This window comes from Ovis aries, chromosome 2 (assembly GCF_016772045.2).
Source record: "Ovis aries strain OAR_USU_Benz2616 breed Rambouillet chromosome 2, ARS-UI_Ramb_v3.0, whole genome shotgun sequence".
Lineage (NCBI taxonomy): Eukaryota > Metazoa > Chordata > Mammalia > Artiodactyla > Bovidae > Ovis > Ovis aries.
In genome coordinates, this window is record NC_056055.1 from 220,924,391 (window position 1) to 220,951,983 (window position 27,593).

At 55.3% G+C, this 27,593-nt stretch overlaps 2 protein-coding genes and 1 long non-coding RNA gene across 3 annotated transcripts; 1 reads left to right on the forward strand and 2 right to left on the reverse strand.

The window, feature by feature from the left end:
• Positions 1 to 6,493: 6,493 nt before the first annotated feature.
• FEV (FEV transcription factor, ETS family member) lies at positions 6,494 to 10,826 on the reverse strand. Its single transcript, XM_004004936.5, has 3 exons — positions 10,711 to 10,826; positions 9,896 to 9,970; positions 6,494 to 7,613 (listed from the first exon to the last, which is right to left on the reverse strand). Exons 1-3 carry the CDS (start codon positions 10,760 to 10,762, stop codon positions 7,027 to 7,029), a joined length of 714 nt encoding a protein of 237 aa, XP_004004985.1. The 5' UTR covers positions 10,763 to 10,826; the 3' UTR covers positions 6,494 to 7,026.
• Positions 10,258 to 21,611, forward strand: LOC121818754 (uncharacterized). The gene is made up of 2 exons (XR_006058849.2): positions 10,258 to 10,336; positions 19,648 to 21,611. It is a non-coding gene; the product is annotated as an uncharacterized LOC121818754 (long non-coding RNA).
• CRYBA2 (crystallin beta A2) lies at positions 15,639 to 19,047 on the reverse strand. The gene is made up of 4 exons (XM_027965198.3): positions 18,859 to 19,047; positions 17,896 to 18,037; positions 16,315 to 16,457; positions 15,639 to 15,841 (listed from the first exon to the last, which is right to left on the reverse strand). The coding sequence occupies exons 1-4, from the start codon at positions 19,017 to 19,019 to the stop codon at positions 15,694 to 15,696; spliced, it is 594 nt and encodes a 197-aa protein (XP_027820999.1). The 5' UTR covers positions 19,020 to 19,047; the 3' UTR covers positions 15,639 to 15,693.
• Positions 21,612 to 27,593: the final 5,982 nt, after the last annotated feature.

A 27,593-nucleotide genomic window follows, 5' to 3' on the forward strand; every position in this document is an offset into this window, starting at 1 on the left:
CTCACTTCTAAATCCCTTGGCCTGGGCACAAGATACACTGTCATTTTGGTTCATATTCTGTTGGCTAAAACAAGGCATGCAGCTCCCACCAAGATGCAAGGAGGGCTGGAAAGTTAGTCCCTGGTTGGGCAATCACTTTTCAGTGACAGCTCCACTACCTGAAGTGAGGAGCATGCAACTTAGGTTGCAGGGAGGGGTAGAGCTGCCTGTGTCTACCACATTGAAAGAACTATTAGGGTATTATCAAATGTGTTATTAACTGCAAGAAATATGTTAAGTGCTATTATTAATATTATTTTTATTTAATCCACATACTAACCATGGGAAATAAGCATTACTATTACTCATACTTTAAAGGAGAAAGCTAAGTGTCTGAATGGTGTGGATCTGTGGTCTTACCTGTGGTCTTTCCTTTGCCCTGGCCACACCTTGCCAGGTGGGGATGGTTGTCTCCACTTTCAGGTGAGGAAACTGAGGCTTTGAGAAGTTGAGTGACTGGCTCTACCCGTGACCCCATAGCTCAAGTCCTCACCCATCACACCAACTCCTCTCTCACTGGGCCTTCCTGGAAAGCCTCTTCCTTGTGTGGAGGTGACCTGCAGCCTGCCCAGATCAGGTGTACTCCATCCACTTATCTAGTCATAGCAGGTGACTTCCCAGGAGGCTTCCCCGTGGGAAGTCGCACAGCTGGGAACTAGCTGAAACCCTGTCATCTTAAGTTCAGTACGTTGTCCAGTTGCCCCATAAAGAAATGGAGGAGGCACTGAGTAAAACAGGCTGATCCGTGTGATGGTTATGGCCATATAATCATTCAAGAGACAGGTTCTTGGTGAAGCTCATCAGTTGGTCGACTGGCCTAGAAAAGCAGGTGTAGCCACTCAAAGTCCTTCCCAGGGTATGTGGAGAGCATCTGATTGGGACTGGAGGGGAAGAACCAGTGCTTTCTTTGTTTGGAGTTGTTTTGTTTTTTTTTTTTTTTTAAACACTGATTTATGTGTACAAAGTTTCTTACATGATCATTTATTCTTTCAACCCTATGAGGGAGGGTCTGTTATTTTCATATCCATTTTGTGGATAGAGTAATTGAGGCACAAAGAAGTCAGTAACAAAGCTGGTAAGTGACAGAGCCAGAGCTTGAAGCTAGGAAGCCCAGCCTCGGAGCCCTTGCCACTGAGCTGTTGTGCTATGTCACCTTTTGTTGCCAAAGAAAAGAAAGAGGAGCCAGCAAAGAAAATGCAGTGGGAGAGAAGTCTTGCAAACAGAAAAAAATCTCAGTCAGTGGGCCATTGGGCTATTGGCCCCTCAATCGGCCATCCCAGGATGGAGGAGTGTCAGGGGAAATTTAACTGACAAACGGATGTAGGAATTGCCACCAAAGTCAAGTTGTAGTCAGACCCTAGCCCCACCCCACAGTACGGTGATCCCCTCAAAGGTTGTAGAAACACAAGAAAGTGAAGGCTTACAAAAGACAATGGGGGCAACCAAGCAGTCTGATGTGTTTTTTTAATCAGACCAAGGCCCTCACTAACCAAAGACATTCATAAGACAAGTCATCAGCTTGTCCATTATAACAAATCATCTTCTGATTGCTTTAGTCATGTCCGACTCTCTGTGATCCTATGGACTATAGCCTGCCAGGTTCCACTGTCCACGAGGTTTTCCAGGCAAGAATACTGGAGTGAGTTGCCATGCCTGTCTCCAGCGGATCTTCCTGACCCAGGGATCGAACCCACATCTCTTGTGTCTCCTGCATTGGCAGGCAGGTTCTGTACCATTAGTGCCCCCTGGGAAGCCTCCTGGGAAGTCACCTGCTATGACTAGATAAGTGGATGGAGTACACCTGATCTGGGCAGGCTGCAGGTCACCTCCACACAAGGAAGAGGCTTTCCAGGAAGGCCCAGTGAGAGAGGAGTTGGTGTGATGGGTGAGGACTTGAGCTATGGGGTCACAGGTAGAGCCAGTCACTCAACTTCTCAAAGCCTCAGTTTCCTCACCTGAAAGTGGAGACAACCATCCCCACCTGGCAAGGTGTGGCCAGGGCGAAGGAAAGACCACAGGTAAAGCATTAGCTTGGGGCAGAGCACGGCACAGAGTCAGGTTCAGTGAGTGCAGGCACATATTTTATTTCCAGCAGTTCTACTTGCTGTGAATTATAGAAAAGGTTAAGGAACAGGCTGAAGTGAAGTGCATTTGAAAGATACTTTAAAGGGAATGTGAAGGAATGAAAGCCAGAAAAGTACATCACAGCAACCCATTTTGGTGTCTGCCTGTGGTCACATGGGCTGATGCATGAGAAGGTGCTCTGTAAGCCTTGGTGCCCTGGGTGGCATCACTGCTCTGTGGCTGTGCAGGTCCAGAGTGCGTGGCTATGGATGTCCTCACACGGCATGCTAATTGGACTTCTGATTCCATCTGCAAGTGGAGGCAAGTGGAGCTTGGTCACAAGGAGCACACGTTAGAGGAGAAGACACAGGTCTGTGTGATCCTGGGAGGATGGGGGAGTGATCCTACAACATGGTGGTCAAGGCCACCTGGGGCTATGGAGAAACCACTCGGAGCACTGGGAGAAGGTCGGTGAGGAACCTGGTCCTAGGACGAGCCCTGAGACTTTGGCCAAGTTTCTTAACATCCTAGGCTTTGGTTTACTTATCCTCCGAGTGGATAAAGCCATCCCTGCCCCCCCATCTTCTTCCCTGGCCCTGGACAGGATCAATAAATCAATGGATGTGAAGGTGCTTTGTAAACTCTGTCATGCAAGTGCATGGCAGGGGGTGGGGTGGTGAGTGAGCCATATTTTCACCAGTGACATGAGTGAAGAGAGAGAGAAAAGGCTCAGACCTTCAGGGAATGAAAGAGGGGCTGCACCCTGGACGGGGGGACAGAAGCAATGGTGGGATCAATACCTTGGAGAACCAAAGACCAAGGGATTAAGGGTCAGTAAGGACAGGCCTGAGTCATCAGGAAGCTGAGTGTGGTAAGAGTGTGGCTCCATCGGGGCTTGGGTGGAATGGAATCAATCCAAGACCACAGTAAATGGAATCCCAGAAGAATTATCTGAGGGTTAAATAGTAAGTCAGTTGCCAATCTAGGACCAGAACTCAGGTTTTCTCATGCCCAATCCTATAAGCTTCCCAAACTGGCTTGTTTGAAGGAAAGAATAGAGGGGCAGGGTGAGCTCTAAGGATGTGATGTCATAGGTAAGAAAAAGCGAAAGTGAAAGAGAAAGTGAAAGTGACTCAGTTGTGTCCAACACTTTGCAACCCCATGGACTGTAGCCCACCCAGGCTTCTCTGTCCATGGGGTTCTCCAGGCCAGAATACTGGGTGGGTAACCATTCCTTCTCCAGGGGATCTTCCCACCCAGGGATCAAATCCAGGTCTCTCGTACTGCAGGCAGATTCTTTACCGTCAGAGCCACCAGGGAAGCCCAAAGGTAAGAAAACCGTCTAACACTTCCCCTGGCTTCCCAACGATGCCCAAATCCCTCTTTTGCCAACTCACTCACAGGACTTTGAATCTCAAAGTCAGCTAACCCACCTCCCCTAGTAGTCCAGTGACAAAGCACTCCTCGTGAAGGTCCATGGCAGAAGGTTCTTCATGAGATCAAGTGATCATATCTACCTCACTGTAACTTCCTACCACGTGTCCCAGTACCTGCATCCGGGTGCTCGGCCACAAGAAAGATCTCTGAATAATTGAGGACAGCTTCTGTGCCTCATTCCCTAGTGATTTCCCAGACCACGTTTCCCATGGTTGGTTTTCCAGCACTCTTCCTTCTTCACTTGGTGGGTCCACTATTCTATCTGTTCTCCATTTGATCTTCTCCTGAAAGTGTTATCTATTAACACCATGTACAACATGCTGGGGCCACAATCCTTTTTTTTATATTTATTTTTTGACTGCGCTGAATCTTAGTTGCTGCCTGTGGGCTTTCTCTAGTTGCAGCGTGCAGAGGCTACTCTCTAGTTGTGGTGTATGAGCCTGCTCGTTGCAGTGGTTTCTCTTGCGGAGCACAGGCTCTGTGGCACGTGGGCTTCAGTAGTTGTGGCCTGTGGGCTCTAGAGCACAAGTTCAGTAGTTGTGATGCAGGGTCTTAGTCGCTCCTCGGCAAGTGGAATCTTCCTGGACCAGGGATGGAACCCATGTCCCTTGCATTGGCAGGTGGATTCTTAACCTCTGGAACATCAGGGAAGTCCCGGGGGCACAATCATTACAGCAAGTGGGTCCTTTCCTTCAGTCTAGGGTGTCCATAGCTGCATCAGTGCATCCTCAGATCACAGTGGTTCTTCTGCATCTAGCTTACAGTCTCCCATGTAACACTGTAACTAAGACACCACTCATTTACACATAGGCTCTACCCAGGCCCACCCTTGCATATCTCACACTCTGGCCTTTAGAGATCTAAGTAAGTAGAGGACCTCACACTCCTTGCCGGGAAATTTCACCTTTTTACCTTCAAGCCACAATTCTTAGCAGCCCAGATCTTTCTGGAACCTGGTTCTGTCTTCCCTGTGTACTCCCAGCTTCTACTTTCTGCAGAGAGGCCCTCCGCCCCTCCCCCAGAGTCACTGAGTACTTCACCAGGCTGGACTCCTCCCCTGGCCATCTGCTGCCTGAAATACACGATCCCACCCATCCACCTCATGAGGTCTGCAGAGCATAGTAACATGGAACGTGCTGATGCCAGAATGTTAAGGGACTAAGTGTGTGTTAGTTGCTCAGTTGTGTCCGACTCTTTGCAACCCCATGGATTGTAGCCTGCCAGGCTCCTCTGTCCATGGAACTCTCCAGGCAAGAATACTGGAGTGAGTTGCCATTTCCTTCTCCAGAAAGGGACTAAAGCAGGCACCATTTAATTCCAAAGGGTGTAGAGAAAAAGGAAGGTGATTATGACAAAGGGTTATAAGGTGACCTCTGTGTAATGAGACTGTAGGTGACTTTTCCCCATGCTTCATTACATATTTCATTCAACTAGTATTTAATGGCGGCCTTGTTGTCTATTTTTCAAATTTTCTATGCTGAGTGTGTTATTTAGAAAACCAGAAAAAAAATAAAGTGAAGATGAAAAGAAATACTCTTTCTCTAGATGGACCTCGATCTCATTCCCTTTGGGAAGAGGCATTCAGGCTCTCCCTGCACTTATTAATAATTGACCTGCATTTCCTGCCCACAGGGCACAGGGAAATCTCCTCAACTGCCTTGTGGGAGCCCAGGCAGTCTCCAGGCAACAAGTGAGGAACCTTTGGTCCAGGAGGGATATGGCCCCTGGGAAAGAAACACCAGGACCATGGAGAAGGGCTTGCCCTCTGTGTTGCTTCCGTCTAAGGAAACGCATTTAAGGCGGTTTTCCCGCCTACACGTTTTGTAAAAGGCCTGAAGAAAGCATAAGAGCTGTGGGCCCCGGTGGGCACAGTACTCAGAAAAGCCTCAGGTGGTGAAGAAAATGGCCCAGCCAGGAGGACCATCCACTTGATCCACTTCTCAGGTTTCTCGAGGTGGGACCTGGGATGCAGGGCTCCTTTTCCCTCCTCTCTGAAAGCCAAATTTGGCCTGAAGTCTTCCCAGGTGGCACTAGTGGTAAAGAACCCGCCTGCCAATGCAGGAGTCATAAAGTACGAGGGTTCGATCCCTGGGTCGGGAAGATCCCCTGGAGGAGGACATGGGAACCCACTCCAGTATTGTTGCCCGGAGAATCCCCTGGACAGAGGAGCCTGGCGGGCTACAGCCCATAGGGTCGCAGAGTCGCCACGGCTGAAGCGGCTGAGCGCGCACGCACGTCGGATCCTCAGCTCAGCTGCAAAACCCGACTCTGGCTTATCTTCCTCAGACCAGCAGAGGGCGCGCGCCACCTGCGAGAAGGAGGTTTGCAGCCGCAAGCCCGGAGGCGAGAGGCAGGCGCAGAAGGGGAGGCTCCCCTCTGAAAAAGAACGCAGCTCCAGAGAAAAGAGAACATTAGAGTTGCTGCGGGCGGGCGGGCGGGGGTGGGGGGTGGTGGTGAGTGGGAGTGAGAAAACAAGTCTGAGTGAGGGTAGGATAGGGAGGAGAGGGGAGGTGGGGAAGGGGATGAAATGGTGACTGAGGGATGGTTGAGATGACGTGAAGACGAGAAGATAAGTTGGGGTGGAGGTTGGGATGAGGGGAGGAACTTGTGGAAGGATGGGTGCGATGAGGGTAGATGGGATGCCAGGGCGCGTTGGGAGAAGTCAGGATGGGGTAAGGTGAGAAAGGGCAAGCAGAACGCCAGGCAAGGCAGGCGGAGGAGGGGTCTGTTGCGAGGTAGGAGGGGGGCTGCAGCTGGAACCCACTAACTAGGAGCTCTGCACTTCCCTCCAGTAGCACCCAAGCCTGCCGGCCCTCATTCTCTGGAGCTTTTCCTTGACAGGCCTTTCTGCGCACGCCTGAGCTGGGCATCTGGTTACCTTCATGCCCCTACCCGCGCCCCATCACCCCCTCAAGTTTCTGGGGCAGCTAAGAACAGAGAGAGGAGGCAGTGGGGAGCTTCGGAGCTTTAATAGGTCTGGAAGGGAAGGGAATAGAAGCACACTGCAGTCCTGCGGGAGGGTTGGGGGTGGGGAGGAAGGGGACCTGGAAGCTACCTAGAAGTGTGTGAGGTGCCCGGAGAGGAGAAGGTGTACTGAGCCGGGCATCGAGGGGCCCGGGTGGGGGTGGGGGGAATGAGAAAAGATTTGGAATTCGAGAGAGGGGTCATATCGAGGGGCTTCCAGGAGCCAGAGGGAAGCACAGATGGAGGGGAGGGAAAATCGGGAGAGACGCAGGGACCTGGGGTCTAGAAGGTTAGAAGTGGGGGCACAGTCACCCTCCCTCAGGGGCTGAGGGACGAGGGCAAATCCAGCGGTAAAGGAAGATTGAGGCGACGTCAGCCCCTTCCCCCCGGGGCTGAGTGCAGCGTGTGGAATCAAATCTGAGCTGGAAAGAACGGAGGGGGAGGCCCCGGCCCCCTCTCCCGTATGTGGATGGGATTGAGCGAGGCTCCGGGCGGCTGGGAGAGGCTCCCGGGGCGCCCGGTCTAGTGGTAATGGCCCCCCAGATGCGAGGCCGCGGCCACCGCGCCGAAAGGCCCGGGCGGGGGCTGCAAGCCCGGGCTGGGGTAGAGCGCAGCGGTGGCGGCGGCCGTGGCGGCGGGGCCCGGACCTGGCCAGTAGGAGAAGCCGGCGGGCGCGACGCCGGCCGAGGCGGCCATGAGGTTGAGTTTGGAGAGGCCAGGGAAGGGCAGCGGGGCCAGGCTGGCCGGCAGCTTGTAGAGCGCGCCGTCCTGGGCGGCGGCGGCCGCGGCCGCGGCGGCGGCGGCGGCGTGCGCGTGCGAGGGGGGCGGCTGGCAGGCCTGCGCCAGGCCCTGGAAGTCGAAGCGGTAGGCGTAGCGCTTGCCGTGCACCTTGCTCATGATGTTCTTGTCGTAGTAATAGCGCAGCGCGCGGCTCAGCTTGTCGTAGTTCATGTTGGGCTTGCTCTTGCGCTCGCCCCAGCGCCGCGCCACCTCGTCCGGGTCGGTGAGCTTGAACTCGCCGTGGCCGCCCTCCCAGGCGATGCAGCCGGCGTTGGCGCGGTCAGCCAGCAGCTCCAGCAGAAACTGCCATAACTGGATCTGGCCGCTGCCTGTGGGGAAGGGGGCGGTCAGCCACGGGCGGAACGAGGTAGGCGGGGCGGCGGGGAAGAGGTGGGGTGCGAGAGCCCACCATTCACCCCCCAAGTCGGATGTGGGGGCCGGTGTCAGGAAGGAAAAGGGCACGTCCAGCTGAGTGGCTGACCATGGAGGAGATGATCAGTAAAGCCGTCCCTAGGCAGTACCGCGCTTTCGCACAATGGAAACGCAACCCCACGGGCGCACAGCTTTGTAAGAATTAGGGAGGGAAGGGAGAGCATCACTTGTTCCGTGTGGGAGCAGCGGTACTCCAAGGCACAGGGCTCTTGGAGGTAAGTGAAGGCAGAATGTCAGACCCTCGGCCTGAGAGCCCTTGCTCCGTGCAGAGCCTGCACAACCGCTCCGGGTAGCCTACATAGGCGGTTAGCTTGCCACATCCCAGCTGGACCACGTCCAGAGATCCAGAGGGAAGAAGTCGGCCTGCAGCAGGATCACTCGGCCCAAGGGACAAGGCATACACTTGGACCCTCTGCCTGAGGTGGAGAAGAGGTGATGTCTGGCTTCCTTGAGATACCATGTCAGACTGGGACACGGACAGTGGCTCCCTAAGTGTGAGAGGAACGGCAGCCTCTAAAGTCTCCCACCCTTGCCAGCGTCTGGTGCTGGGGCTACACCAGTTCAGCCTTTTTTTTTTTTTTTTTTTTTTTTTGCCGAACAGGCGGGATTCCCAGGGTACCAAGGTGTCATAGTTCCCTGGGGATATGATACACAGCTCTCAAGAGAGGAGACCCAGACGCTTCTGTGCTTGGCTCCCTGCCTCCGCCCATCTTTGGCCAATCTCCAGGCCCTTCTGCCCTGTCCAGATTTTCAGGGTTACTAGAAAGGGCCAGGAGGTTTTTCCCAGATAAGTGGGTAGTGAGAACTCCTGTTTCTCTGTCTTGGAGCCTCAGTCAGACAAGCAGAGAAAAATCTTGATAGAATTAACCCCCCACCACTAGCCCGCCCCCACCCACCCCACCCCCACCCCAGTCCTTGCATCTACCGGCACAAATACACACACAGCCTTTTAGAATAAAATGGATTTTCCTTGAAGTTATCTGGTTATTGTTTTAAACTGAGCCTGGTGACTGCTACTGCTACTGCTAAGTCACTTCAGTCCTGGTGAAGCTCTCTTCTTTTTTCAGTGACTTCCTCAGAACCCAGATGCTGCCCTCCACATAATTTCGACCGCAATCCTTCCACACTAGTTCTGGGAGGGGCTCCCTGGCTCCAGGTCAGGAGCACTGAATTTTAGGGTCAGAAGCACAGCAAGGGGTGGGGGAAATGTGCATCTGGTGCTGAGAGATGTAGAGGCTTGGAAACCCATTCCTGTTGGGTGTTGTGTTCCCTTGTAGATAAAGCAGTCTCTGGCCTTGTTTTTCTGCTCACTTGATGAGATCTAGGCTACCAACTGTGGGGCTTCTCCTGGTGGAGAATCTGCCTGTAGTGCAGGAGACGCAGGAGATTCACGTTCAATCTCTGTTTCGGGAGGATCCCCTGGAGAAGAAAATGGCAACCCACTCCACTAATTCTTGCCTGGAAAATCCCATGGACAGACGAGCCTGGCGGGCTACAGTCCAAAGGGTCACAAAGAGTCGGACATGACTGAGTGACTATGCACAGGGTACCAACTGGGCAGGGACCAGTGGGGAGGCTTTACCTGGTAGGTCAGCCAGGTCCTACTGCCAACAAGGCAAAGCCAAGGGTAATTTAGCGACCAGCCAAGGGCGGGTGGCAGAAGCTGGAAATCAACTGAAATGGCCTAGAGGACTTGGCTCACGGAGCTGCGCTGGCCAGGCCAGTGAGGCAGGTGGGCGCTGGCCCTGGTGCTAATGGTGACTCAGCCTGGAGCAGCCTGAGAGTACTTCTCCGGGGTCACCTTGCTGGGTGGTGTCCAAGCCTTGTGCTCCTGGTGCCAGCAGGGAAAGGACACCAAGCACCAGAGCAGGAGAGGAATATTCCCAGCTGAAAAGGGGTGGGGCGGGGTGGGGTGGGGGCGGCAGGATCTTCTCAGCGTGCCCTGGCCTGCAGGGTCAACACTGGGTCTCAGAAGGTACCAGAGCCAAAGGCCAAATGAATGTTCACCACCATCCCCCCCAGCCTTCCCACAATCAGGCCCGGACCCGCCGTTTCCCAAAGCCCAGCGTTCCACATCCTCCCACCCGCCGTTGGGGTGACAGTGGCGCCTGTCGCTATGCGGTGGGTGCCCCGGGACCCCATCCTCCACTCTGCCCGTACACTCCGGCGGCCAGCTCACCTTTCTGTACCGCGGGGCTCAGCGGTCCCCAGCCCGGGCTCTTTCCTTCCTTGAAGAGACCGTCTCCGACGGGATCTGTGGCAGCAAGAGAGGAGTCAAGCGGATCCAGGCGGAGGTTGCCGACTTGACCAAAAGACCCCGAGGCCAAGGCTCAAGGAGGAAGAGGGGCGTGCCATGGTTCCCGGGAGAGAGACTGGGGGCCCTACCCGTCCGGCTCCTCCTCCCGGAGCCTGGCCCGGGCGCGCGCCGCGCGGAGCCCCTCCATAACGCCCAAGTCAGGAAACGCGTCCAGGAAAAAGGAAATCCGCTTTCCGAACGGGCCGGCGGGAGCCTTATAAAGCCGAGTGGGGTTTGCGCCAGCCGATCTGGAGCGCGCAGAGCCCACCGGAGAGGAGAGGACGCCTGGAAGGCTGGGCTGGTGGGAACGCTCGGAGCACGGAGGTGAGGAGCCACGAGGGCGCTCGGGCCACGCCCGGCTGACCACAGCCTCCCAACACTGCACGCACACTCAGTCCCTTGCTACACTGACGACCCCTGCTCCCCTACCAGGCTCTTTCAGCCCCCGAGCCGGCGCTCCTGGCTCTCCAGGCTCTCAGTGTGCTCACTTCAAGTCCTCTAGACCTCACGCTTAAACCTCAAAGCCCTCCACCTGCTTTTAAGGTTTCCTGATGCCCTAGCTGGCTCAGTTCTGCCAGCAATCTGAGTCTCTGGACCGCGCCCCCTTCCCTTGGACCCCAGCATCCCCGTCCCAAGCCCTAACCCAGATTTCCCGCCCCGGGTCCCGGTGCCTCCAGCCCCCAGCTGGTCCCTGGTACCTGGCAGGTACATGTTGATCAGCAGGGGCTGGGAGGCGCCGCTCTGTCTCATCGCCGCCAGGAACTGGGTGGTGGGAGGTGGGGGGGGGGAATGGGAGAGGGGGGGATCGCGTCAGGCTTTGAGCTCCGGGGCACAGATCCCCGCCCGAGGCGACCGAGGTGACAGGGAGAAGAAGGCGGCGCTGGGTCCAGCAGGGCCGGGCGGGAGGGGGCTGCCCGAGTGTGGCGGGGGATGTGGGGTGGGGGGGGTCCTGGAGCGACGCTCCCAGCTACCAGGCTGTTCGAAACCCTCCGGCCCCCAGCGCGGGCAGGGGCCGCAATTTCCGTTTTAATTAAAGAGCTGCCGCCTCGGCCCCCCGGACCCCGCCCCCGTCCCTCTTATCGCCCCATCGCAATAAAGTCTCCAACGTGCCGCGCGGCAGCCAAGCGCACCAGGCAGCCCCCCGCACCCCGCAACCCGGGAGACGCGCGGGGGATGGGCCTGGGCCTGGCGCTCTGATAGGGGTCAGGAGCCCATTTCTTTTCCGCCTCCCTGATTCGGAGCAAACAGCAACGGGGTGGACTACCCCGGCCCCACCTCGGACCCCCGGGGCCACAATGCGGCGAGGAGGAGGCTCACTCCTCCTCATCCATTCCCCCCACCTCACTGCTCCACTCTCCTCCCCTTCCTCCCCCACCCCTACCCGGGTTCCCGTCTCCAGGCTGCGTTATCTGCATCTTCACTTTTAAATTTCCGCTTCCCTCCCTCTCGCCTGTCTCTGAGCTCCGGGTCGGCAGCCGTTGCTCTCTTTATCTGCCCCCCTCCATCCTCACTACTTCTCCCTCCTCCTCCTCCATTCTCTGCTCTTCCCTAAAGACCCGATCTCCTTCACTGTTTCCCTCTTGTTTCCCCGGGTTTCCTGTCTTTCCAGGGCTCCCAGGCCTCTGGGCCGTCACTGGGGTGTCTCCCTTACAAGTTTTAGTGGGTTGCCCTTTCTCTCCTTTTCTAGGTCTCTCCTCCTTTCATCTAGTCCCTCCTCCTCCTCCTCCCCCCATCTCCCCTTCTGTCTCCTCTCTACCTCTCCATCCTGTCTCTCTCGTTCCCTTCCTTTTCTCATTGATCTGTTCCGACTAATTTGTGGCATATGGATCTTCCTTCCATTCCCACCCACCACAACCACTTCTCTCCTACCTCTGCCCATCTCTTGTCATCCCAGCTTAACCATCTACCCTAACAACTACTCCTGATTATCCCTGAACTAGGCTACAATTGGCACCTTGCTCTAGCAGAAGAGGAGTGAAAACAGGTGTACTGTACAAGGCCCCCAACCCTGGGGAAGTGGAAGTAAATCCACTCTGGGAAAGGGACAAAGGCGGGTATGTGGTTCCCAGGTGGTGGCCTGGAGTCTCTGGGTGCAGGTGAGGCTCCCTGGCTCTGGAGATGTGCATCTGGAGGGATGCTGGCTGAAAATGAGGCTCTGGGCCCAGAGTACCACCGGCAGCCGTACAGCACTTGGTGACTCCAGGCAGAACTGGTAAACGCAAAGCCTTTCTTTCCCACTGCTTGACTCGAGGAGACAGGGGGCCTGGACTTCAGGGCACTTGGATTGGAGCGAGCAGGTTACCTGTAAGATCCCTGGTCCTGGGATGCCTGACTGAGAATGGCTGGGAAGTCCAGCTTGAGGTGGAGACCCTGTGCATTCTTCACTTGCTGTGACTGCTGGGTTGTTCCTCCTTCCTGGTGGAGGGTACAAAAATCAGAAGGAGCCAAGGAGGAGTGTGGGAAGAAATGGGGGGGGGGATCCCAGTACTCTAGAGAATCCTCAAGGGATACGAATGGAGGCTTCAGGATGTGGAGGTGGAATCTGGTGGGGAAAAGGTAAGCGATTGGGATGCTGGCTGGGGACAAATTCAGGGCTTCGAAGGAGCAGAGCATCTTGATGGTGGGGCCAAGGTCCTACTCCCTCTCCTTCAAGCCTTCTGTCACTGCCTCAGATAGAAAATGAGAAACAGGAGACCAGCATTGCAAGAGTGGGGAGGCAGAAAGTTTCATTCACCTAATGGTCTCAGCAGAAGGCTGAGGGAGAATGGAGAGGCACTTAGAGTGGGGGTCTGTCCAGACACCCCAGCTCCGAGCTGGTGAAGGACCAAAGGTCAGGCTCTGCCTCACCTCCCTGAGGACTGAGGGGCTGAAGGCATGGGTGAGCTCTCGGAGAGTTTGTGAGGGAGTGAGGGGTGAGCCCCGACCTCCTGTGGATCTTGGCTGCGTCCCTAGAAATGAGATGACTTCCTCCATCCCCTTTGGCCTTTGGCTGAGTGCAACCAAAGAGCAGGTCTAGACAGCTTCCACCATCACCTCCCACCTGATTGGGTGTGGGTCCCACAGGGTTCTGCACATGCCCACAGCCTGCTCAGAATAGGAGGATGGGAAGGTGCTTCCCTGATGGCTCTGTAGGTAACGAATCTGCCTGCAAAGCAAGAGATACGGGAGACATGGATCCCTGGGAGATGCAAGTTCAATCCTTGGATCAGGAAGATCCCTAGAGAATGAAATGGCAATCCACTCCACTCTTCTTGCCTGGAAAATTTCATGGACAGAGGAGCTGGGCAGGCTGCAGTCCAAAGGGTCTCAAGGAGTTGGACATGACTGAGCGACTAAGCACGCGAGATGAAAACACCCAGGCCCAGCCTGGCATCTGTGCCCTCCTTCTCTTTAGTTGCTGGTATGGAGAGCAGAGTTGCCATGCTGGCAAAGGCTGCAACAAATATTAGCTCCGCCGACTCCTTCATTGTACAAGTGGGGACACTGAGACCTAGAGACAGGGTGCGCCCTGATCAGCATCACACTGCTAGTTCCCGAAGGCATCTTGCTGGGTGTTTTTGGTAGCCATGGACCTTCCTGGAGGGAGGGCAGCTCAGCTGATGGAGGACACCAGATCTCTCTTTGCCCATTGCCTGCCCCAAAGCAGGTGGTGGGGGAGATGACTTGCTGGGCTCTGAGGCCAGTTTACCTGGGTCTGGGCTCAACTCTTCCATTTTCTAGTTTGTGCGGTTTTGGAGAAAGTTACATCACCTCTGTACCTTAGTCTCTTCATCTGTTAGATAGGGATTAGAATACCAACTATACAGAATTATTAGGGTTATATAACATGCTGAGTGCTCAGATAAAGCTGCATATATGTAGCTGTTACTATTACCAACCCCCAAGGGGACAGTTAGGAGCCTGTGACCATGCAGGAACCCCAGACTCCTCTGGAGGCTACAGAGGTTTGGGGCTCTGCGGAGGCCTGAGGGTTTTGACCACAGCTCAGATCAGTCTCCACTTAACAGCCTGGATGTGGGGTCAGAAGCCCTGTGTTCAGGTCCTGGCTTTGTCACCAATTAAATGGATAACCTCATCCATTTAAGGCTTCTCCCTCTCTAAGGAGCTCCAGTTTCTTCCCTGGTGAAATTGGTGAAGAATGGAAGCTGTTAGGAGGATTAAATGTGACAGGGGCCATGGACTCTCAAACCCATCCAAGTATAAAGCAGAATTCATACTCTATCTGGAAGTCTGTCCTTGGTCCTCTGACCCAACCTTGAGATCCATGGGGGAAGGCAGGGCCTATGGTAACTGTCCTTGCGCTTTTGTGAATCACAAGCATTTTCAGGGGGTTCTCCTTGAATCCTCACAATCCTTGTCCTGTGAGAGAGACAAGGCAGGAATATCCAGCTCCAGTTTCCAAGTGAGGAAACTGAGGCTCGGGGATGTTATGTGGCTGGGTCCTAGGTGTTCTGACTTCTGGTCTAGGGGGTGGGGGGTGTCTTCCCAAGGGAGTAGATGCCTAACTTTGCTTAGCTGGGCCCCTGGAATTGCCCAGGTCCAAGTCTGAGTTTTCTTCAACGTTGCCTTGACTCCTCCAGACAAAGGCAATGATCTGGGCCAACTCTCCCTGTGGCTAGATCCACTAGGGGCTTGAAAATTCAAGCATCCCTGAGGGACAGGATAAGGATAAAGGGCATCCCCTTGAATGTCCTGCCTGGGCTGAGATGATCATAAACTGGGTCAAAGAGGGAACTAGGAGGAAGCTATACTGGTGCCATGGATTCTAATGGCTGCTACCACACTCAGCCCCAAAAGCATGGCTATGAGCTTCTACTACCTACCCCAGAATGCAGGCCCGCTGTGGTCAGTGACTTGGGGGTTTTCTCTCCAGCTCACTGGTCTTCTGAAAAGTGGGAAGGAAGAATGAGGAGGGAGTCGTTTGAGACAGCCGAGAGGCAAGGTATGAAGCTGTTTTGTAAAATGCTTGAGCTCACTACCACATGAAGGATTGCTATTCAAAGGGTCTGAGGCTCAGCTTAGAGATAGGATGTCTCCCCTAGAAGGCAGTGGGACCTCCCACCAATTACCCCTCTCACACCCTTGCTCCTCTGTCAGGCAGAGATTCTACATAGCTGGGAAATGGGTGCAAGTTTCCCTCAGGCTGGATAGGCAGCCAGGATGAAGAGAAAGGCTGGAAATGCCTGTGAGGAGTGGGGGTTAGAGAGGAGCCCAAAGGGGCTCCTGCACAGAGTTAAGGATGCCCTGCCCTGTATGATGGTGCCTGGCCCAGGGGGGGCTGTGTGAAGGTTGAAATTCAGCTGCGAGCCCTGCCATGGCATCGTGTGCACTCAAACCAGAGGATGGCACAGGCGCTATCTGGGCTAGCAGGATCCCCTGGTCCAAGCTGATAGGTCTCTATTATGGAGAGGTGTGGGGCTGGCTGCACTTAACAAGTTCCTCATGATGGTTAGCAGCAGTTTTATCTCAGCCCCATCTCAGCCACTTACATCCTAAGCCTGTGTAGGCTCCATAGTCAAGGATCCTGGAGCCCAAGGGAATGGTCAGGTTGGCAGAGAAGGACTCTCAGAAAGATGAGGGTGAAGGTCACAAAGCAAGACACCGAGAAGGAGGCAAGAGGGGCAGGCAGGTTCAGGAGCCTTTATTGAGGGTCCTCAGCAGAGGCGCTGGGGCTGTGAAACTCAGTGCTGGACTCTCCGGATAGACTGCAGCTGCCCAGTGTGGGCCTGCGTGCCGAATTCGCTGTAGTTGCGGAACTCCCCACTGTGGCGGTCCCGCTCCAACACATACTGGTAGCCCCGGTAGCCCGGATACTGGTAGGCCACCCACCTAGACGAGTGAAGGCACAGGGGTGATAAGCAGGCTCTGCCCTCACCCCCAGTGATGTCTCCATTGCTGGTCCTCCTTTCTCAGCTCCCAATTCCCACCTCCAAAATCATGGCTTCAGTTAACCATACATGGTCTCTCCCTGCCCTGTCTACTGCTCCAGGTCTTCCTAACACCTTCCTCCTCTCATCTCCTATTCCCACCCTCCATTGCTTCCTCAATTTCAGTTCCTTCCTCTACCCCACATTGCTCCCCTGACTCCTAGTCTCCTATTACCTGCCCCCCATGCCATCCCCATCTTCTCCATCATCTCACTTCCCCTTGTCTCTAAGTCTCCCACGACCTCACTCCTCCAACCCCCCATCCCCCAGTAGGTATGTTCACTGTGTCTCTTAGCATTGTCACCTTTCCTCACCCTCCTCCCTGGTCCCCAATGCCTCCCTGCTCTACTCCCCTGTTGCAGTCCCAGGACTCACGCTCCAGAGCTGACTTTGAGGGAACCCACATCCTTGCTGGCCCAGCCCATGGAAGGCAGGGATGGGTAGTCATCATTGAGTTCAAACTTGCAGCCCTGGAAGTTTTCCCCCTCAAACAGTGTCACACGACTGTCACTGTGGTTCTGAGGAATGAGAAGGGGAGGTGGACAGGTCAGACCCTCCAAAGAGGTGCTAATGGATACATTCCATCAGCAGGAGGGAAATTAGAGGTCCTAAGAGAAATCTGGTCCACTACGCAAGACAGTTTCCCAAAGGTCTCATTGACTATCCACTCCCCTGCCCAGGACCCTGGGCATAGCCACTCATAGGGTAGGACCCAGTGAAGAGTGATGGCAGAATCATCAGTGTTTGTTGAGTCTGGGCTCCCCTTGTCCCAGGACCTTCTCCCTGCAGGACTCCTTGGCTTCCTGGAATAGAGAACCTGGCCCGAGTCAGTACCTGCTCTCTGTCCTCCACCCCACAGCCCCAGATTCTCCCCTCCAGTATATTTGATTCATTAACAACCCTTTCCCCCTCTCCCCAAAACATACACGCCCAGACCATCCCTTTTTCAACCTTGATCCCTGATTGAGTATCTAGTCTTGTCTTCATGTTAAGTTTTATGAGCAGAGGCAAACCACTTTGCCCTTCGTGCCCCATTTCCACACCAACGTATAAGGTTAACAACAGTCACCCCGACCTCACAGGGCTGTGTGAAAACAAAAGTGCTTGCTTATGCGTGTGGACAACTGGAAGTGAGAAATGGAGCGCAAGACTGTCACGGATATGGCGCTGTCCGTGGTTCTGATTTCTGACGCCTGGTTTAGCCCACAGTCTAAACTTTTGGAGAACTCTCTTGCAGATGGTGACTGCAGCCATGAAATTAAAAGACGCTTACTCCTTGGAAGAAAAGTTATGACCAACCTAGATAGTATATTCAAAAGCAGAGATATTACTTTGCCGACTAAGGTCCGTCTAGTCAAGGCTATGGTTTTTCCTGTGGTCATGTATGGATGTGAGAGTTGGTCTGTGAAGAAGGCTGAGCACCGAAGAATTGATGCGTTTGAACTGTGGTGTTGGAGAAGACTCTTGAAGGTCCCTTGGACTGCAAGGAGATCCAACCAGTCCATTCTGAAGGAGATCAACCCTGGGATTTCTTTGGAAGGAATGATGCTAAAGCTGAAGCTCCAGTACTTTGAACACCTCATGAGAAGAGTTGACTCATTGGAAAAGACTCTGATGTTGGGAGAGATTGGGGGCAGAAGCAGAAGGGGACGGCCCAGGATGAGATGGCTGGATGGCATCACGGACTCGATGGACGTGAGTCTGAGTGAACTCCGGGAGATGGTGATGGACAGGGAGGCCTGGCGTGCTGCGATTCATGGGGTCTCAAACAGTCAGACACGACTGAGCGACTGAACTGAACTGAACTCTGGTTCTGAGAAGTAATGCTGCTACTACCCATCTAGGAGTTGTGTTTACATACCCCTGTAAAGTGAGTGGATGGTTTTTCCCAGGTGTTGTGGTGGAGCCAGGACCTGGAGCTAGGCTGCAGGGGAGGAGGGGGAGAGCTGTGCTTACTGCGCAGAGCACCGGCCGGAAGGAAAGCAGCTGGTCACTGTGGTGGCCGGCACTGCCGCTCCAGGCACTCCAGCGAGGATAGTCACCCTTCTCCAGAATGAACTGCTGTCCTTGGAAGTCAGGGTACTCAAAGGCCACCCAACTGGGGGAAGATAAGGGAAGCTGGGAGGCCTCTGCCCCAGCCTCATTCATTCCTCTTCCCCCAACTCCCACCCCACCCCCAGCCTCATACCCCCTTCTTGCTTGCTAGGAAAACCCATCTTTTCCTCCACCCCAGACCCTTCCCCTGACACTCTCATCCCAAAGCAACCCAGTCCCTCTAGAGGCTAGAAACCCAAAGCCGGCTGCTATCTGGGGCTAGAGGGGTCCAGGATTCCAGCTCAGGGCTCCCAGGGTGGAAATAATTTTCCAGTCTATGAGAATCACCCGAACAAGCACGTCTACCTCAAGGATAGGTCCCTGCAAAGGTAGGTGTAGGGAGCCCCCTGACCTGTGGTAGCAACCTGTGATAGCAACAAACTGCAATAGCTCTGGGACCTCAGCTTTCCCGAGGCCCCCAGTCTCTAGGAGGCCAGGGTGGGGGGAGTGGAGGGGACTTGGCTTTCTGTTGTTGCTGTTGTTAGAAGAAGCTTAGTGCCATCTAACTTTGGAGAGGACAAAGCTATGCTGTGAACTAACCCCTTCAGGACTCAAGCTGGCTTCACGGAGTTCTGCCAAGGGTCGCTTCTTGTCTTTATCCCTTTGGCTCGCACGAGGATACAATCTCTCATGATTTGTCTTGGGGCTGGTGGGGAGTTTTGAGGACACCTAGGGTTTTTCCATCTTGGTGGGTTTCTCTCAGGCACGGTTTTTCTACAGTCTGGGGAATGGAGGGCTGGGAGCCAAGGTCCCAGTTTCCGAGCTTGGGCCAGAGGAGCCTGGCGCCTCTCAACCCAGCCCAACCATGCCGGGGGCATCACTCACGCGCCATTTTCCACCTTGACCGAGCGCACCCGGCGCAGGCCTCCGCGCTCGCCGATGTTGGCGCAGTCACTCAGCAGCCTGCAGCGGCGGCCCTGGAAGTCCTCCTCATCCCAGAGCGTGAGGCTGGCGGGCGCGGGACCCTGCGCGGGGGCGCTGCTCATGGCGCTGTGGACGAGGACGGGACCAGGCGCTGAGAGTCCCCAGAGCACCCTCCCGGCCCAGGCCCGCCCGATCCCGGTGGGAGGTGAAGGACCCGCGGGTTGGACCCGAGCTGCTAGCAGCTCTTTTCCATCTCGCCCTCCCCGCCCGAAGAGACCCCGCCCCAGCTCCGAATATTCACCAGGTGGGTGGGTGAGCGCCGTGCCGACGGAAATGGAGAGGCTGCGCGAGGGCTGGGCGTGCGGGCCTTTATACCAGGCCTCGCCCCCTCCCCGCACCCTCTCCCGCCCGGGTGGGGGGAGCTGAGTCAGCGGGCAGGCTGCGCTCAGCTCTGGTGTCCCCGGGGGTGGGGGTGGGGCCGAGGCCTTTCTCGCAGCCGCTGACCTGGCCCCAGCCCTCGGGGATGACAATAGAAAGTGCTGAGACACACGTCCGGGGCCGGCCACAGCCGAGGCTGACTCCGCTTTTTCTTTCTGGGGGGCCTGAGCCAGGCATGGCGCACCCTTCGCTGGCCCAGACCCACAGGGATAGAGGTGCCAGGCCACCCTGTGGCCATCCCGCTAAAACCGCGCTATCCCGACTAGGGATGCTGAAGCTCTTCCCAGCGTCTAAACTCCACCTTTTATTCAGCTCTAGGTCGAGACTTCTCTTTGAGGCGACGCTAGCGAGGAAGTAGACAAGGCTCCCCACAAGCGACCTTCCTACGACGCTCAGCCCTCTTTTCCCTGGAAGGTGGGCCATCGCGGCCGTGCTCCTCTCAAGCTCGAGTTCCCAGACTCCGCGCCAGAGCTCCCAGAGCTTTCTTGTGGAAAGGTGCTGAGAAGAGGCGATAACCAAGACTCGCCGCAAGACGGCGCTGAGCGCAGGGAACGAAGCGCCCGGGGGAAAGCACGGATTTACAAAGCGTTTAGGGAGTGGCGGTCGTTTGAACGTTGTTTGGCATTACCTTTCTTTGGGATTGGAATGCAAACTGACTTTTTCCAGTCCTGTGGCCACTGTTGAGTTTTCCAAATTTGCTAGCATATTGAGTGCAGCACTTTAACAGCATCATCTTTTAGGATTTGAAATAGCTCAGCTGGAATTCCATCACGATCTCCACCAGCATTGTTCCTAGTGATGCTGCCTGCTTAGTGATCCGCTGCAGTAGGTAGGTAAAAACGCTTTCGACTGATGCGCGGCTGGAACTGCGACGCGGCCGGCCACCAGGCAGAGCTCCTGGGTCTGGGACCCCCGGCTCCAACTTCAACCTGAGAGCTAGCAGCTGATTATTGAGCGCCTGGGTCGGGTCACACCCTCCGCTCAGAGCTTTTACGTGCGTGATCTCAACTAATTGTAGCACCGATCTGTTGAGGCAGACGCTGCTGTTGGCTGACGTTTCACAGAAGATCCTGCGGCCCAGAGGGTAACACCTGGACGCAGTCCGGGAGGTATCACAACTGAGAAGTGGCCCAGATGAAGTGTGACCCTGGGGTTTCCGTTTTGACTATAGGTCCTAGGCTCTTGGTTTCCCACGTGGTGCAGTGGTAAAGAATCCACCTGCCAATGCAGGAGACACAAGAGAGGGGGTAGGATCCCTAAGACGGGAAGATCGCCTGGAGTAGGAAATAGCAACTCACTCCAGTATTCTTGCCTGGAGAATCCCATGGACAGAGGAACCTGGCGGGCTACAGTCTGAGGGGTCACAAAGAGTCCGACTCCAGGGAGTAGGGACGACTCGGCCTCCTAGGCTCTTAACCCCAAACCCACTGCATTGTGGGAGGGGGACAGGGGAAAGGTAGGGTCTGGGGAGGGAGAAATTTAAGGGGAAAGGCTTGGAGCCCCAAGGCAAGTTCCAGGAAAGAAATTTCCTTACAACTTGCAGCAGAATTTCCTAACCATCATGGCTGTCGATGAGCCACAAAAGTTTCTGGCAAAATTGTGTTTTCCTTAATGAAGGGGGTATGCCAGAAGAAGTGTAGGGGTGAGAAAGAAGGGAACTTATACTTCATTTTCCTCATGAACCAAGTGCTTCCCTTATAGGCTCAACAGTCCAACGTGGTGAGTTTGGGTGAACTTACCATGTGGAAATGTGCAAGAGGCTTCCAGAGGTACAGGGCCTTTCCCAGACCCACATAGCTAGCCAGTGTCAGAGCATGACTAGACCGGAGTGCTTTGCCACCCAACTTCTGGTGACTAAAGGGGCTCACAGGCCAGATGCCGATGCTACAGATCCAGAAGTCTAACCACGCTGTCTTCCACGCTTTCTCAAAACTGCCATCCTCACTCCAGCCTCAGAGCCCCTGCACTGGCGGTCCCTGTTACCTGGAGTGTCTTAGTCACAAGGTGTGACTGGCTCCTTTTTCATCACCTGGGTCATGCTGTTCCTGACATTTACTGTCCTCCACATCACCCTATTTTCTTTATAGCATTTATTATTCTGTAAAGTTGTCTTTGTCATCTTTTGTGTATGGCTGTATGGAGTGTTTCCTTTTGTACTAGAGTGTAAGCTCCATTTAAAGGGGCAGGGGCTGTTTAAGTCTTGTTTTCAGTTGTTTCTCTCCGTCCTAGCCCAGTGCAGGACGCATAGAAGTTGCTCAATAAAACGTCTCAAACGAGTGAGTGGACAGGGTGGTCAGGTTGGGCCAAAGGTGCCTGGGGAAAGTTGTGTAGAGGAACTGCTGCCGTGAAAAGGGCGTGATGTTTCGCCCATCCTGCCGACCTCCCCAGCCTTGAATTTCTGGCATGCTGACAGCAGGCACGGGGGTATTGGGGTCTCCCTTGAGTCTCTCTTTTCACTGTTGAGAAATTGCTGTCCAGGATTCTGATGTGTGTGAAGGTGAAGGCCCTAAAACACAGGGAGTAAAGTCCAGTTTGGAAGTTTTGGAATCAGAGCGGGGACAGCCCCAATTTGATTGCAGATGAGGTCAGAACCATGTCCAGTCCCCTGACTCCCTGTACCAGAGGGGGTGTGATCAAATAGGGTATACTTTTCCCAGGCCAAGAAAAGGGGAAACGCAGAATATCGAAAGAGGCAAGAAACACTCCTAGACTCTTCGTCTCCAAGCACTTGGTCTCGGTTTCACAAGTGGGGCTGTCGCACTGGTGACACGTGAGGGATCGAAAGAGTCCCTCTTCTACATTCTCTGTTCCTCCCCGGTCTCTATCCAGCGAGTCTGGACTCGGCCACCAGGGGGGGCTCGCGGGCCGCGCTGGGTGGAAGGCCCGCGCGAAGGCCGGAGCAGCGCGGGCAATGGAAGTGGCAGTTGCTGGGAGGCTGAGGTCTGGAGGCGCAGCAGGCGCGGCAGGCGAGTGCGTCAGGCTGTGCGTCTGCGCTGGTCAGTGACGCTGCCGGTGAGTGCTAGTCCCGAGGGTGCGGGGGTGTTTGTCAGAGGCCAGTCACTGTGTGTTCAGGAGCTGGGGCTGGGAGGGCAATTTCCAGTCCAGGTGTTGGTGGGATCACCATATTCCTCAGGAGATGCGTGTGGGGGTTGTGTGTGTGTCTTCAAAGGCTTGGGGGGAGATAACACCGTTGAGATCCAAGTTAGAATTCCAGCTGGAATTTGCGGTGGAGACCTGTGTGTGAGAATAGTCATGGCTTCTCTCCTAGTCCTAAAATCTAATCTTGGCTCTGCGCTGAGTGGCTGTGAGGCGCTAGCTGGCCTCTTCCCTCCTCTGCCTCAGTTCTCTCATCAGGAAAATGGTGTGTAGGTCCCACCACCGATACATGATAGTCAATGGCTTTTCGTTCTACCTGTCCTCACCGATTTTCTCAGAAATGGGCACAGCCACCAACACCGCCCGTAGCCATTTGCCCAGATTTCTAGACCTCTCTCAGGCTCCTCACGTCCCTCCAGACCCCTCTCTGGTTCTGGTGGCCCTCATAGTCATCAAGAAAGGGAAGAATGAACCCCTGAGGAAAAGGGGTTGTTGGGCAGCCCTGCCCCGTGTGCTAGAATGGGGCTCTGGGATCCCTGTCCCTTTCTGGTACTGGGGACCTCCTTCCTGCTTCCTTTCTCCACCAGCTGATCCATCTCCAGCCTCCAAGCCTCCCCTACCCACTCCCCTCCTAGCCCCCTTCCGTCCCCCCACCCCCCAGCAGCTGGTCCTGTTTGTTTTCCCAGATCAGTTGTGCTCAGGGCTTCCTGAAGGATGGATGCACAGGTGGCTTTGTTTGCCATCTCAGCACCATCACCCTACCTCCTCCACATCCACAGCCTCTCATGGGGAAGGGGTGGGGGAGGGAGTTAGGTAGACAAAAAAAAAAGAAGAAAGAAACTGTCCTCAGGTCTACACATCCAGGAGACCTCAAGATCTCATCGGGATCTCGTTACCTAAAGAAAACTTGCCACCCTATCCAGTCCCTCATCTCATATAGGGACCTTTGGTCCCACAGAGAAATCCTCAGGATTCCTCCTCTCCGTGATTCTACTAAAGTACTCATCTCAGAAGCACCCTAAGATCCCACAGAGAAGCCCTAAGACTCAGTCCTGTATCCTCAGTGAGGCCCTGGATCCCACTCAGATGCCCATCCCATACAGGGAAATGTAGATCTGATGAAGAAACCCTCAAATGCTCTCTCACTGAGGTCTCCATCCCAGGTAAAGGTGCAGAGAATCCCCGTAGAAGTGACACCCTCCTCACATAGGGCCCCATCCCTTGAACAGCCCGACTTCACATACTGCTGGGCAGCTTAGAGGGCCCCTGCCCAGTGGCCAGTGTCCTCGAGTCTGCCTGCTCCCACCCCTTTCCTTCATTTCACTGGCAAATCAGCCAGGGCTTTGGTGACTGCAGATGCAAATTCTGTGAATGGTGCCTTCCCCTACCCTGTGCTGTCACCAGCCCCTCCTTTGCAGCCCTGCTCCTCCACTCCCCACCCCCACCCAAGATCAGGAGGGAGCAGGGAACAGGCAGTGAGCACCTTCCCCGGGGCTGTGAGGGCTAGTCTCCTGGGAGACAGAGATAACACGGGTGAGAGACTAGCGCAGCTCAGGCTGGGTCTGACAGCTGGGCCTGAAAGAGGTGGGTCTGGAAGGGGTGAGAGCCCTGCCCACACAGACTCTTCATCCTGTCCCTCAATCAGCAGAGCCCTCTTCTCTACCCCTCAGAGGGATGGGATAACTGGCCCCATCCAGGGAGGTGGGAAGCAGCTTTCACCACCACTCACTCAGAAGCAGAACCGCGGGGCTTGCAGGGAAGGGCACACACATGCACACGTTCACACAGGTGGATCCCACACGCGTCCCATGTGAACGGTCTCTCCTAGGCTCAACAAACACCTTAACAGTCATGCTCATTTACGGGCAGACATTTGTTCGCTCCTTTATTCCTTAAATATTTAGTCAAATGTACGGTGTTTCAGACACCATGCTGAGTGCCTTCCAGACCTTCATTGTGCGTGCCACCCACTCCATGGTCATCAGAGTCATGGTCATACAGACACTGAAGTGTTAAGAGTGTGGGCGGAGTCCTGGGTTCAAATCCAAGCTCCCCTGCTAATAAGCTGGATGAACTTGTACTTCTCAAATTTTCCCTTTAAAATTGTGAAGATTTAAATGCATGTAAAACCCAGCACTGACCCGTATCAAATAAATGTTCACTGTTACCGTTGTTGTGGTGGCTGTGGTTATAACTGGCTTTGCTGTCCTGTTGCTCCCCTTCCATGCCCCCTGCTCCTGGGGGTGGGCTGGGTTCTGGGGAGGAGTCAGGACAGCGAGCCTAGCTGCATTTCCCCCATCCGCATCCCATATATGTCCCCCCATCCAATACATGCCCTGTGGAAGGTAGCCTGGCTCTCAGAATGGGGAGCCTTCCTGCTTCACCCCATTAGAGCCACTCTAATGAGCTCAGCAGGGGAAGGGTGGGGGGGTATCCCTATTTCTTTTGTTTTGCTCAGTCCTCTGCTCTCCAGGTGGAACCAAAGACCTGACTTGTGGTCCCAGCGCTTTTCCTGGCTCCATATGTGGTCCTGGGCGGGTCACTTCCCCTTTTGGGGCCACAGTTTTGTACCTGAAAACTAAGCTAACTGCTGATCCTGGAGGGGCCTCCCAACCCTTACTTCTGTGATCCTGTGATGCCTCAGGAAGACTCCCTTCCCTCCTCCCCCAGCCTCGGCCTGGCCTCCCCCACCCCCCACCCATTCCCCACCCTTTACCCACACACCTGGCCTAGCCAGAATGAGGGGGCGAGTTGCCACTGTTGTCATAGGGACTAATCTCCGAGAAGGTCAGTGAGGCTCTGGTTCTGCCTTGGCCCGATTGGGGATTAGCGCTTGTGTACAACAACCCCCCCAGCCAGAGCCTCCACTCCCAGGTCCCCACACTTCACACAGACCCTGGGCAGCCTCCACAGCCAGAAGTTCCAAGGCTGGGCAAAATCCACACGTGGACAGTGGGGCCAGGGGCAGCTGCCGCAGCTGTCCTTCCAGCGGTGGCCAAGAGAGAAAGGGGGAGGGGTGAAGTCAGACCCACACCCCTCACTCCTCACTGCGGCCTGAGCTTTGCCCTTCTTCACCTTCTGCCCTTTGCTGGGGCAATGCTGGTGTCCCCAAGAGAGGAGTTCACCTCCCCTCCCAGCCTCAGGTAGAAGCCACCTCTTTCTCTTTTGCTGTGGGTAGCATCTCCCTATCCCGAGACACGGCTTTGGCTGGAGGCTGTTTTCATATAGCTCCCCTTCCTCCACACACACGGTAGCTTCTATCCCTGGTTACCCTGACCTCTGACCCATCTTCAAATGCCTCCATCTCTCTGCAGTGTACATCCCTTGTTATCTCACATTGCCTTTTTGTGTCTCTGGCCTCTCTCCAGCTCTCGCTTTCACAAGTCTGGGGTTGGGGGTGGTAGTGGTGGATACAGCCTCTCTGGACTCTGAAATCTTCCACGACCGCTGGGCTGGGCCCACGGTCTGTCCCTCAGCAGTCCTGTTTGGATTCCCCCATCTCTTGCGCATCCTTCTCCCCTCTCCCTTTCTCATCGGTGATTTCCAGTTCCCCCTACAGCCGCACTCCAAGTGCTCTTTCCCTTTTTCCACTTCCTCCATTACCTGTCCCCTCCCCCGCCCAGGGTGCTGACAGGGATGACAGGAAGCAGGCTCCGGCTTTGAGCAGGAAGGGGGAGGGGGTGCCCCCCCTGCTTCAAACACCAGCTGCTAAGCACCCCCCTCCCCAAGCCCAGCACCTGCAGGCCTGCCTGGCGCCTGGAGACTCCACCCCTGGGCTGGCAGGGGAGGAGGGACAGGGAGGAGAGAGGCCAGATCCCAGCCACATCCAGGAAATGCGGGTCTTGGGGGGATGGGGAGGTGGAGGTCTGCGGACACCGTCCCCCCTCCCTGGAAGCAGGGGAAGAGTCAGTGACTCTCTGTCACAGGGGCAGACACCAGTCCACTGGTGAAACACTGTATGTTGGGGGCGGGGGCGGGGTTCATTCCAAGGGGAGAACTTTCTGTCGTGCAGCCCTAGGGCCTGGAATCCCAAGGAGGGGGGCAGTGCTCTGAGCCACTTCCATGACTGGAGGAGGGGAGAGGATGCCCACAAAGACAGAGGGAAGATGTGCCAGTGCCAGACCAGGCCCCTGACAGGCAGATCAATCAGTGCCAGGCAAGGAGCAGAGTGCTGGGCCAGGACTGAAGCCTGGTCAGGGAGGCCGGGCTGGGAGCCACGCACACCCAGCCCGGGACCCATGCATGAGCTTCCCCTCACCCTCTTGCCCCAGGGTTGCTGCACGTAGACCCAGCCTGCAGTCCACCCTCTCCCCAGCTCTGCCTGGGATCTGTCAGAGCCATCTCACCCCCTCCCCCTCCCTTTCTCTGTGCCAAGACTCAGCAGATCCTGTGGCACCTGCGGGTAGTTGGGTGAGGGGTGGCAGTGAAGTGGAGGGAAGGTAGAGGGGGAAAGCCAGCACCCCCAGGAACCTCCAAATTGAAGTGGGAAGAGACCAGCAACTCCTGACCCTCATTCCCATCCCCCTGGGGGCTTCCTCGGCCTAGATGTGTGAGAGTACAATCCCTCCTCATGATGCCTCCTCACCCTTAGGAGAAATTGGGGAGCTCCTTACTGCCATCCAAGGAACCTTCCTTCCACCCCTGGCCCACAACTAGCCCTTCTCTCTGGGGCTGACTTCGCATCGACATCAGTTCTGGGGGAATGGAACAGAAGACACTGGGAATCAAGGACAGGGACTCAACTGAGCCCAGGCCTGCATTCTAGGTTCTCCAAGCAGGGGGCAGGGGTCTAGCGCAATCTTCGTCTTTCTCCCTCCTGTCAGATCTTAACACTCTGAGTCACTGAAAAGGGGGTGGCCTGTCCTAGGTTTGGGTTGTAGCTAAGGACCCACTAACTCCCACCTAATCTGAGGGCCACTTAGACCCACCCCAACCCCAGCTGACTGAAATAGGAAACCTTGTGATTGTGAAGTCTGGGAGAGGTGGTCAGCTTCAGGGCCTGGGAGCCCCAGCAGGCAAGGGCTACCAGACCCTGTGTTTGTCCTTCTCAAGCAATCTGTTCAGAGGTGAGGAGACTGCAAGACGGGCCAAGGAGATGGCAGGGAGTGAACCCTCAGAATGTCAGCACCAAAGAGATGAGGAGGAACCGAACTTGGTCCAAT

Bases quoted from the DNA above. Each gene is read 5' to 3' on its own strand.
- FEV (XM_004004936.5), bottom strand. From the start codon at position 10,762: ATGAGACAGAGCGGCGCCTCCCAGCCCCTGCTGATCAACATGTACCTG. The intron at 9,971-10,710 runs GTACCAGGGACC...TTGCTGCCACAG, and splicing joins GATCAACATGTACCTGCCAG to ATCCCGTCGGAGACGGTCTC. The intron at 7,614-9,895 runs GTGAGCTGGCCG...CCTTCCCCACAG, and splicing joins GAGCCCCGCGGTACAGAAAG to GCAGCGGCCAGATCCAGTTA.
- CRYBA2 (XM_027965198.3), bottom strand. From the start codon at position 19,019: ATGAGCAGCGCCCCCGCGCAGGGTCCCGCGCCCGCCAGCCTCACGCTC. The intron at 18,038-18,858 runs GTGAGTGATGCC...ATCTTCCCCCAG, and splicing joins GTCAAGGTGGAAAATGGCGC to TTGGGTGGCCTTTGAGTACC. The intron at 15,842-16,314 runs GTGAGTCCTGGG...TCACTCGTCTAG, and splicing joins CTCAAAGTCAGCTCTGGAGC to GTGGGTGGCCTACCAGTATC.